This window comes from Tamandua tetradactyla, chromosome 7, assembly GCF_023851605.1.
Source record: "Tamandua tetradactyla isolate mTamTet1 chromosome 7, mTamTet1.pri, whole genome shotgun sequence".
Taxonomy (NCBI): domain Eukaryota; kingdom Metazoa; phylum Chordata; class Mammalia; order Pilosa; family Myrmecophagidae; genus Tamandua; species Tamandua tetradactyla.
In genome coordinates, this window is record NC_135333.1 from 164,766,705 (window position 1) to 164,779,209 (window position 12,505).

The window sequence follows — 12,505 nt, forward strand, 5'->3', positions numbered from 1 at the left end:
TTCCCCTCATATATCCTCAGAATTGTAAGACCATAGGTGCTTCAACTGATACTATTTGTGCAGGACATTTTGCCTCTGTGGATGTGTATTCCTTTTTAGGAAAAGAAAGCCTCACCTCAAAATCACCTTATCTCTGATAGTCTGTCTTTCAACGTTCTTTTGGCTAAGGCATTTAAGTAAATGGAATGTTTTAAGCCTACCTTAAAATCCACCAAACTATTTTCTGAACATCATCGATGTGTCCAAAACTGAGCTAGATACCATGATGGATGCTAAATTATTAGAATAGAGTCAGTCCTTGTCCTCAAGGGATGTATAGTTCAAATAAAGAACCAATATTCAGATTAATTACACAGTCAAAAGGCATCTCGAAAATATCTGCTAAGTCAAATGGCACTGATCCCAAAGGCAAGGAGAGCAGGAGATAGCTTTAAGGGGAATGAATAGAAGACATCAGCTAGGCTTCAGTTAAAGAGGGGAAGAATATGAATCACCGGAAGAAAAGTCACAGGACAAAGAACACAAAGTCCACGTTCTTTCTTCAACTTTAGTTCTGACTTTGTGACCTCAAACCGGTTGCCATCTTCATCCCTCAATGAGTCCATAATTATTGAAGGCCTACTTATATGCCAAGCATTCTGCATCATTTAGGTGGGGAACATTTTCCAATTTAAGGAAGAAGAGGGCATAAACAGCTTTAAGATCAAACAAGAGCCAGCTCAAAAATAAAAACCCTAAGCTCACATTATGTTGCATTATAAAACAAATGAAATCTGTTCTGTTCTCGTAAAGAGAATTTTAAAGACTTGCTTTTGTTATTTCAATATTTCTCAATCAAGAACAAACTCAGCACGAAACCTGAACTAAAAGTGTAAATTTGGGGGTGAGGATAAAAATTTATATTCAATTTTCAAAATTTTGCTCCATCCTTCTCAACTTCGAAACTGTAATTGTCCTTTGCCACTAAAAACAGTATTTCATTTGACAGCTGTGGAAATAGCCCAATTCATAGCTGCCTTATGACACACACTGAATTTATCTAGCAAAAACACAACATCTGTATCTACTTCCTTTTGTCCTGTGTATTGTAAATCTCAGCCAAAAGCAGAAGAAAAAAAGTACAGATGGACAGGACATCCTCAAATTATTTGGTCTGCTTTATGTCATCCCAGAGAGAAATCTAGTGCCTGGTTCAGTAAGAATTCAAACTAAGCACACCTAGGGCAACCAGGTCCTGGGGCTGAAATGTCAGCTTTCTTCATCACCAGTGAGTCTTTCATTACTGAAGACTTTGCTTTAAAAGAAATCCAGAAAACCTGGCATTCCTTGATTCACCACCTAACTCCAAATACAGCTAACTCTTGGTTTAAGGGGAAGGAATCAAGTTAAAGATAAAAGCACACACACCATTTCTTAAGAATTCGGATAGGACCAAGTACTTCAAAGTTTATGTACCTAAAATAACAGACTGACTTTCAAGTTGTGATGCCATTTCAATGGTTTTTGTCCATTTCATACAATTTTTAATGCATGTTATATATGTATATCAAGTCACTGCACACCCAGTCCATTTCAAGCAAAAACTTCATGGGACCCAGCAGTATATTTGGATATAATGCTAGTATATTTGTATTCAATACTAGCTTTTTTTGTAGTGACAAACTCACTAGATCCTACAAGAAAAAAACTCATAGGACTTTAAGGACGGATGAAAGAACGGGACTTACATCTATTATCTGTGAAAGCAATATTGTGATATTTGCAAGGCTATGGTGGGGATTTAAAGAGTCAATGAATATAAACCTCTAAGTACAGTGCCTGGCCTTCACTCAAATCAGAGCGGCTCCTATTTGGTTGTTTGGTTTTGTTTTGCTATTACAATGGTTAACGAGATAGATACAGACTTGCCATCTTGGACCTTATAATCTACTAGAAGCTATAGACAGACTACAACCCAAAACAAATAAAGTAGTAATAGTGATGATGGTGATAAGATACTGCAACCACTACTAAAAATATCAACTTATTTAGAATTATTTAGAATTTACTATGTCCAAAACTCTATCGTAAGCACTTGGAATGTTGAGCTCATTAATCAAGCCTTGTCACAACCCTCTGAGTTAAGTGATAAGGGCCATGATGCTATAGAAATATGAGAGAAGATGCTATGTTCCATCTCGAATGGTCAAGAAAATACCTTTTTGGGATTGATAATATTAACCAGGTAAAAATGAAGCAAAAACATGGGATTGGACTGGTGAGCAAATGGAATAGCATATATTAATGTTCAGGGGTGAGAAGGCACATGACATGATCAAAGAACTGAAAGAAGTTTGTTCAGTCAATGCACATACGAAGTATATAAGCAATCTATAAATCCAAATATTAGGCAAAGTAGTTACCAGAATGATATATAATGAGAAGTACTCTTAGGAAAAGCAGAATTGTGTAAGAGCAGCAAGAGGGGAGCTGGTTGGCTGGTAGCTGTGAAAAAGCTCACCTGTCAGCAGCAGCCTGTACTGGGGAATCCTCTGAACTGGCTTGAGGAGGTAGTGCTTGAGAGCCAGGTTAGCACAGCGAGGGCTCATCTGAAAGGAAAAGTTATCCAGAGTGACCACAGTGTTCACTTCAAGGCAAGGTACCCAGATGCAAGTGCCCAGGAAGCCAACTTTTAAACAGCCAGGCACTCTGGAAGGGGATTCATAGGTGGAACCACTTTATTTTAAGGCACAGCTGTTATATTAACACAGGAGAACTAGCCAGATTCATCTAGCCCACCCTCTTTTGTAGGTAGACCTCTGAAATCATCACAGCCTCATAGGAAAAACTTGCTCCCAGTCCTCTCACAGAGTGTGGTGGCTCCCATAGCCTACCTTCTAGCCCAGCTAGAGCCCACCCTACTAGGGAGCTCAGCAGTTCCCACTTAAAAGAGCATTTGGCAACACAGTCATAAATATATACAACCCTCAATGGACCAGGAAAGCAATGCATTGCTTCCAACATTAGGCAGTAGAAATAAGACTACTGGGAGTTAGATTCAAATAATAACCAGAACCTTTAAGGCAATATACACATAATACAAACCAGCTGGGGGTGGGGGAAACTACAGATAACCCAATAAGCAGGCTTGCTAGGCATTCCTTCTCTAACATGCCTGAAGGATGTAAAAATCTTTCTCAGATGAATGCTATAAATGACAGCTCCAAATCACAGTGGAAAAAAGGGACATCTGGTTCAGGATCCATTTTGTCTTGATCACGACATACTGACCCTGCCTTTAAAACTCTTTCCCTTAACATATACCACAGACACCTCTGCCCATTCCTGAGCCTCACCCCCATTCTCCAACCCAGGGGTTTGCTGTGAGATGGCATCAAGACAGCCACTTGAAAATGTCCCTGCATCTGCATCATAAGAACCACAATAAAATGTCCTTTACTTTTTATATAGATCAGATACTTACGTCAGAATAATTAAGAAATTACAACAGTAATGCCCTTTAAGAAAGCATCTTTCATGCAAGTAACATATGCCAAATAGCTAACTCTCCCATTTTACATCTTCTTTTGCTGCCAAGGCAAGAGAACAACTTGCTGGACATTAACAAAACCTAGGACAATTATCAAGTTGCCATGGCTATATCACACTATTTTAACAGCCTAAAGAGACTAGAGGAGAGGAAAAGAAGAAAAAAAAAAAGACTACACTGATTTTTTAATTATATGTCCATGTACAAATAAGAAATTAGCAGCACTCTAATACTTCTAAAAGTTTATATTTCTAGTTTTGTGTGATTGAAATTCACTGATCTTTAAGTTTCAAAATAAAAAATAAGTACTAAGATCTATATTAACCTAAAATTTACCCAAAATTGTTGGCTTAAAATTTTATGGCAACTAGCCAGAATCCAATTTAAAAAAAAATGTTTAAATCATTTTATCCCTTATCAAATCAGGCTTGCATCCTCATAGATTTGAATCAAAACACAAAGCTTTGACATGCTATGGACGTGTTATTAATTTTTCTTAACTTTGACACTAAAATCAAATTATTTATTTATTTATTTATTTAAAGGGAAACATATGTTCTATTTCCTTTGCATTATTTATCTTAGTTGTTAGAAGAATAAAAGGGAAGGTTGAATTAAAAAATAAGAAGTGTTCAATATTTGAGTGTATACCTCAAATTCTCTGACAACAGTAGCAAAGCCTGGGTTTTTCTTGCACTGCTCATCCAGCAAAGCTATATTCTTATCAAATTCTTTGATGTATGTGGAATACATTTTTAGATATGGTCCTTTCTTTACAAAGATATCAGCAATTCTTTGTTGTTCAGTCCTAAGGATAGAGAAGAGATACAGAAACACATTAAAAAAGAATCAGTAATTTAGGTAAAACATACCCTTCTATGTCAGAGTCCTATGGTTCCTTATCGTTTTCTGTGCAACATTTCCCAAAACTGCCCACCTGTCACCATTTCCACTACCACCATCATCTCCTGCCTGGGCTGTGAAAACAATCTGCCTCATCTTCCTGCTTCCTTTCTTGCTGTCTACATTTCATCGTTCATTACAAAGCGTCTTAAAAATGTATATCATATGTGATTTCCAACAGCTTCCAATTGCACTTAGCATAACAACAATCCCCCTATTTTGGGTTCCCAAGCCCCACAGTTTCTGCTGCTGTCTGCTTTCTGAATCATCTCACACTTATCTTCCACTTCTCCAATATTCTCTAACTGACCTTCTTTATACTTCTTATTTTTAAAAAATTTTATTGTGATAAAATATATAACAAAATTTTCCACTTTATTTCTAAGTGTACAATCCAGTGGCATTAATTACATTCACAAATTGTAACTATCACCACCCTCCATTATCCAAACTTTTCGTCCCCCAACAGAGTTTCACCCCAAACAGAAAATCCACATCCATTTAGATATAACTCCCTATACCTCTTTCCCCATTCCCCCAGGCCCTGGTAACCTCTAGTCTACTTTCTATCTCTATGAAATTGCATATTCTAGTGCCTATCTGAAAGGAGTAGAAGTATATAATATTTGTTTTATGTGTTCGTGTCTGACTTATTTCACTTAGTATAATGTTTTCAAAGTTTATCTATGTTGTAACACGTATCAGCACTTCATTCCTTTATTTTTCTTCCATATTCTTTTAACATTCAGAGTTCATACTCACTGTATAGTTTTTACTAATGGTTCCATATATACTAATGGTTCCAAAAATATATTCCATATATTTTTACTAATGGTTCCAAATATGAAACCCTGGCTGGCTCTCTTTTTTCATTTAGATGTGAATTTTAAGGTTCCACTCTCTTAGAAGGTTTTCCTTGGCCAACCAATCTTTACTCACAATCATATTATCCTATTTCAATTCTCTGCAGATCAGAGATTGCATCAATCTAATATTTTTCTTGTCAATTTCTCTGGTTTTTCCTCCATTAAAATGTCCACAGATGAGAACAAGACTTGTCTGTCTTCTACACTGCTATATTCCTAGCACCCTAGAATACTGACCGACAAAATAGACATTCAAACACTTGATGAATGTAAAATGAAATATTTTATCAATTGCTATTAAAAGCCAAAGGAAAATGTGACTTCAGAAAGTTTACTAAAATGAAAAAATAAGTCTTGACTCAAAGACATCAATGTAGTTAGTCTATTCCCTAGGAATGCTTTTAACACAGAGCATCTATAGATCTAAAGATCATACTTAAGCCTTTTCTAACACTTGCGTGCATAAATACATACACCTTTTCAAGCCAATTAAGATAAATTTATAAGATGCTAATTTTTATAAGAAAATGACCATGTATGAGACAGCAAAACTCTTTGTAATTACACTTTATTACTACAGAGACTTTTAAAAACTACTTTTTAGCCAATCCTCGGTTCTGAACTCTATACTGTTTTATACTTTGGCTACAGCTAAGCATTAAATGCTTATCTAGCATATTTTCCCCACATGCAGAGGTATAATACATTAAAAACAGGCAGAGCTATTTTCTGAATTATATTTAAAGAGAGCTTAAAGGAATTTAAGCTCTCTTTTAAAATAATCCATTGAAGTGGATGTTTTATTATTCTAATCATTTTAGGTCCCCTACATACTTCAATAATAAATTCATTTCCCTTGGACTAAACTTTCTACATATTTACATTGATGTCACTAAAGCTACTGTTTTCTTTCTGTAAACCACTGGAAATGCTTCCAACAATCTTGGTATTTCTTTCCTGCTCTGAAATCACCTGTTTCTAGAATTTTTTCATACATATATAAATTTGCCTTTCCATAGCAACAAGGAAACCCTCCTGGTATCTCAGAAGAGGGCTCCTTTCAAAAATGCAAAGGGAGTGCAAGAAGATACCTCAATAAAAATATATATTAAAAAAAAATGCAAATGGAATGTCTTGACTTGTACTCCAGAAAAGATAAACGTCTCCAATGTGAGTATATCAAGTACCTTCCCTCAAGCTCAAAAATCTTGATTATTAAATCACATATAAAAAGTTAAGTTGGCCGAAGAACGGGTACTCTCCAAGGCAGCACTCCTGAAGACTTTTAAAAACTATAATCTTGAATTCTGAGTGCCAAGTTTGTTAATTTTAAACATCAAAATAATAATCTACAGGTAACTGCCAAGAAAGTCCAAATGAAAGGAACACCACCTCTCTGTTGCACACTGGATCTTTATAGCTTCATCTACAAATGGAAACTCTGGAAAAACTCATCAGTCCATTTTTACCAGTTCAACATTCTTTCCTCCAGTTCCTTCAGGAGATCTCGGTTGAGTTCATACAGCTGAGGCAAGTAGTATAGGATCTGACTGAGGATCCGGTCTTCAATCACTGCTTTTCCAAGTTGCCTGGAGGCATGTGCTACTGCATCCCGGAAATCCTATTACAGTCCAGAAGAGGAAAAACAATACACACACATATAACTTGATAAAACACTTGTTTCCAATTACCCTCTTCCCTAAAGCAATATAAATTGCAAAACTGTACTTCTGAAGAATTAGGAATTGAAAGTAGCTGATTCCTCCTCCCCCACACATCATTTATTTAAACTACTTTTACCCTGGATTTAAAAGCCCCTTTGTATACTATCAGTAAGAATTTCCTAAGCAATTCTGGATCCTCACTGGTTAAATGGCCACATAACAGTTTCTGTTTTACTGGATTGTTATGAAATTTCAAGTAGATATTGCATATAATTTTTTTCATAAAGTATCTGGCACACAGAATCAAGAAAAAACTCCTCTCCCTCTATTTAACCTCCAAAAAGACTCCATCAGGCTTTCTACCTCTCTCAAAAATTTTTCTTGTCATACATTCCCTTTTTCACCCACTGCTTTGTTCCTCTACCCACTCAACCACCCCCAGAGCGGGATTTTTCATAACTTCAGTGGCACTGAAATAGAACATGGGCTGAACATAAAAACCCCCCAAGCCAAAAATACACACATACACACACACACAAATCTGAATATAAAATCTAACCTTTCTCCCCAGCCTCCCTAGGGGTAAGTTATGCTTCTATGGCTGCTAGGTTCCCCTACAAATTCAAGGACTGAATTTAGCCAATATAGGGCATATCACTAATAGAGTGTCAATATAATTCACAGCAATGAACATAAGACTCTCTAAGGTTAGGCAGGGAGGAAAGGTGGGAGGCAGCAAGGCCAGTGGGCTCTGGGCTGGGGAACCTGTACAAAAGGACAGGACAGCCCCCTGGAGCAGATAGGAACACAGATAGGAACAGAAAAAACAAAATACCAAGTATCTAAGAATGGCTTGTATGACCTATACTGACAGGGCATATCACTAATACTAAAAGCTTCCTACATTAATATTTCCAGTACAAACAGAGTTTTATAATGCAGTATATACTCTCCAAGTGTGGGTGTGGTAAGGGAATGAGGCCTGCCCCAAGACTTATATCTTCTAATGGTACATGAGCAAGAAAAGTAGAAATCAGTATTTAGTTAGATACCACCGGAACATATAATACTGGCAGAAAGAAAAAGAGCACAAATGAGACAGAGCAGAGAGGAGGAGGCTGCTGCTGAGTTGAGGGCCAGGACAGGGAGTGTGGAAGGCGGGGACCAGGCCAGATTCCTGCAGTCTCTGGTTTATAGCTCCAAAGCACAGACAGCTGGTGGCAATATTTGGGTTGGATTTTTGTCTAGCAGAGGCAAGGCCCAGTCACCAGCTTGTAGGGGGTGATTGGAAGGGGCTATCAGGCACCTGAGGGGTTGAAAAAATTGTGGGATCAGGGCCAAGGGTTTTTTTGTTGTTGTTTGTTTGTTTTACCACATTCAATTTCTTTCTACCTAGCCACCAAGTAAGCCAACTATCAAGCTCTAGTGCTAGCCATAAGAGCTGGGTGGCATGGAAGCAGCAGCCCTGATAGGGGAAGTAGCCTGGAAACCCAGCCATGGAAAATACTGAAGCCAGGTGTGAACACTCCCTCTTACTTGGCAAGAGCCCTAATGCGACTGGCTGGGCCTCTGGGTGCCCTATCCTACTTTCAAGTTGGAGAGGCTTTGAGGATTGGAGGAGAGGGGCAGATGCAGAGAAGGAAGAGCCAGCCCAGGGACCTGGAATATAAGTAAAAGGGGTACCTGTGCCTTAAGTCCACTTGAAACAGGCCTGGGCTTCCACCAGATGTTGTGCAGGGTCTTCTACTTAGCCTTGACTGGGAGGTTAGGGAAGCCTCATGAAAGCATCATCTCCCCCACCCCATCCTAGGGAGAAACCAAGTCCCTGAACTCAGGGATAAGGTATACTGGGACTGAGCCTGTAACAGGCCCAGTCTGGGAGGTAGAAACAGGAATGACTAAACATCTCTTTACCCTCCCATCATTACAAAGCCTAAAGAGCTTTAGATCAGCTGACACCCTAGAGCAGACAGCAAGGGCCCCATCTTCCCTAACCTTGTGAAAGGACTCCCTAAGTCACAGGACTCTAAAGACCAAGGCAGTGGTAGGGCAGGTGAAGAGGTCTTAGCTTCAACCTTCCCTACCCATGACTCCCCCCAGGACAACAGTTAAGTGTACAGCTGGTCCCCAAATCAGTGGAAGATGCCTGTAAGCTGGGAAAGTGGTCTCTCCTAGCAGACCAAATTAAAAGGGACAGAAAGCACCAAGGTGGGAGTGAGGGGGTTCCCACTGACACCACAGTAGGCCATTTTTCTGCCCAGGGAAGTCACCCGTGTTTTTGTAAGATTATTTATACGATGTTTTAAGACAGATCAACACCATCACACCCTAGCACTTGGGAGGACTGAGAAATAAAAGATCATTATCTGCCTAGACTTCACTATCCCATTACAGTGGGGCTAAAAATATAATTAAAACAGTAGTGAAATCTGTCCTATAGTTCAGAGGATTCAAAAACAAAGATTTATTCTTTCCTAGAAACAGTAGCTTTAATTAGAATCCAAAAGCAAAGGTGTGGTTAGAGGGAAGCTCAGTAGAGAATATACTTTCCTTATTTTTATTTCAAGACACTTTGCCTAGAGGAATTCACTGGGAAAATTAAATATGCAAACAGATAGAGTGATTTCTCCCTGATCCCTTCAACACCTGCCCCCCAATGTATACATATTTACTAAGACTATTATGTTTCTTCTGTTGCCTAAAGTACAAAAGTCTCAAATATAATTTAAAAGTACATGAAAGGATTCTTTTTTTGAAGTATGACTTTTGTAGATAAGTCAGTCCTGTAGTTGCTTAACAAATGCTATAAAAAAACACCTTCACTAAGGCTTCAGTACTTGAGTAACTTTATTGTCGAATAGTCACATTAACCCAAAACCAGCCACCTTACCCCAATAACAAAAGAACTGACTTGTACAATTTAATACTATAAATAAGAATTTGTAACTTTTATAAGTTCCAATTCAGAAAGCCACACAAAACATCTCCAGAAACCAACTGGATATTGGCCAAATTCCACCTCTTGACAGCTTGTTACTATCAGCGCTCACATTCACTAAAAGAAAACTGCAGTACTGAACACAGTTGAAAGTCATTAGATTTTCTGCCATCAGGTAGAACTATAGAATACACACATACAGACTACATTTACATAATACAAATAAGTTTCATAATCGCAAATGTATTCAAAGTGCAAGAGTTAAACATCTTTTATAGCAATTATTTTTATAGCAATCATTTTAAATCAGTTCAGATATAAGATATAATGCAATTTAGATAGAATATTAGATATTATATTGCTATAATTTAGATATTATATTGCTCAGTAAGCCAGTAAGTACTCCATTTCTTCTAGTAGAGTAAATGATGAATATGTCTGCTCCTTGCCAGCAGGATAACTTTTGTTTTCCAGTTGGAAGGCATTTCTTCAGCCATGACATGACAGGAGATGTTAGCTGCTAAAATAACTTAAGGACCCTGTTTGACACAGGTTTTGCCAGACTACATTCCATATATCTGCCACCATTGCCAAAAAGGCAACTTGTTTATTTAAGACACATTCAACAGAGACTAGCCAAATTCAAACTGGGCCAACCAGTGAGATGGCTGCCTCCAACTGGAGGAGGCCTCTATCACAAACCAGAAAGAAATTAATTTTTCCATCACTTGGATGCTTATAGGTGGGTCTGGATAAACTAATGTCCCACAATGCCTTTAAAAAATGAGTAATGCTTCAGAATAAAATAGAAATTTAATAATTAAAAGTACAAAAAAGGACATCTAATAAAGACCATGAGAATACAGGGTTTGTATTCAGCTATCTATTAAAACTGTTTCTGGAGCCCAGAAAGTTTTATGGTCAAAGCAAGCACTACCAGAGCCATCATTTGTCTTCATGGTGCCTTTTTAAAAATAAAAGGGGACTCTGAGCTATAGGTTTTTTTGTTTGTTTGTTTGTGCCTTTTGTTTTTTTCCTTTTCTTTTTTTATTATTATTATTATTTTTATTTTTTTCTCTGTATTACCATTCTATATCTTTTTCTGTTGTTTTGCTAGTTCTTTTCCTAAATCAATGCAAATGTACTAAGAAATGATGATCATGCATCTATGTGATGATGTTAAGAATTACTGATTGCATATGTAGAATGGAATGATTTCTAAATGTTGTGTTAATTTCTTTTTTTCTTTAATTAATAAAAAAAAAGTAAATGTAATGTTAAAAAAAGAAATTAAAAAAAATAAAATAAAAGGGGACTCTTCCTCCAGGCAGCTAGAGCTCATTACAACAGTACATTTGCATCAAACCTCGTCTGCAACATCAGGAACTCTGAGAACCAGTCTCAGTCCCTCACCTCAGGCCACCATCCCCGGAAAGCAGTACGCATGGCCTAAGTGCCAGATGCATCTAATTCACGGAGGAATGTCATACAGGCTCTTTAACTTCTCAGCACTTCAGGAACTTCAGCCAGTTCTAGAACTGGTGCCACTTGACGGAGAAAACATCTTTTTTTATAAAAAGGATCATTGCAACATATGTCTGATTATTTTTTTAAATGTTAACAGCCAGGATAATTCGGGAAAGTGTGATGACACTTAAGTGCCAGAGGCAAAGCTATTTTTGTGCAGGAGAATCTAAATTCACCAACACCGCCTTGACTAAGTCAGTGAGAGATGCAAAACAGCAGGATTCACATGTCAGAAATTGGAGCCAGATTATACTTTTTCACACTGGAAAAGCTGAGGAATTCAAGTAAAGGGTGATGGTGGTTAGAGCATGATAAGGCTAGGCAAGCTATGGAGTTTACTGGTACTAACTTGCACAGACTGCAGTCTATTTTTCTAACATAAAACCCACCAAAGATTCTATATACAAATTGAACCACCTACACACTAGTTTCTGGTCACAAGTAACCAAATGTTTGTGCTTTTTGGCATTTTTTAGAAATATAAACGGGCTATGAAATATAAAATGTTTATCATAATATTATTCTTAATTCCCAGAAAACCTACAAATAAGAACCACATCAACTTTAAAAAGCACTCAGTTCCAGGGTGCATGGGTGGTTCAGTGGTAGAATGCTCGCCTTTCATGCAGGAGACCCAGGTTCGATTCCCAGACCATGCACCCTACCGCCCAAAAAGAAGCACTCAGTTCCTTTGAGGCCTTAACATAATTAGACTTGCCAGCTCTGATTACTTGTGCAAGACCTAAGGAAAAGTCAATGCAAACAGAGTATGAACATCTAAGCCAAGGAAGCACAAAACAGATGGCCTTGTTCATTGGGTCAGGCTTTACATCTCCCGTGCCAAAGAGGAGTATGTGACTTAATTACCAGCTGTCCTGACTCTGCTTCCTGACCCTAGGGCATTCCTTAACCACTATCATGACACCATTAACTACAAAGGCCAAATGGACATATGGACTGAGCTTGCAGGGCTCCCTGCCTTCATGAAGAGAATTAAGAATCATTTCCTATCAAGCAAAAGCAAAGCAGCTGCTGAGGTCAAAGAGCTACGATAAATATGCAGAAATGAGTGCGAAAC

The 12,505-nt window shown here is 37.8% G+C and overlaps 1 protein-coding gene and 1 long non-coding RNA gene across 3 annotated transcripts in view; one reads left to right on the forward strand and one right to left on the reverse strand.

The window, feature by feature from the left end:
* The window catches only part of LOC143642805 (uncharacterized), a 102,426-nt gene that overhangs the window by 59,331 nt on the left and 30,590 nt on the right, over positions 1-12,505 (forward strand). The gene's annotated exons all lie outside the window — the stretch shown is intronic.
* The window catches only part of FGD6 (FYVE, RhoGEF and PH domain containing 6), a 151,338-nt gene that overhangs the window by 57,533 nt on the left and 81,300 nt on the right, over positions 1-12,505 (reverse strand). For both annotated transcript variants that reach the window (XR_013155874.1, XM_077111630.1), the window contains exons 6-8: positions 6,768-6,919; positions 4,181-4,337; positions 2,501-2,588 (exon numbers count right to left, since the gene is read on the reverse strand). Coding sequence is in view for 1 of the 2 variants with exons in the window: in XM_077111630.1 (XP_076967745.1) it covers positions 2,501-2,588; positions 4,181-4,337; positions 6,768-6,919 (397 nt within the window). In the remaining variant the exon portion in view is untranslated. The remainder of the gene's footprint in view (positions 1-2,500; positions 2,589-4,180; positions 4,338-6,767; positions 6,920-12,505) is intronic.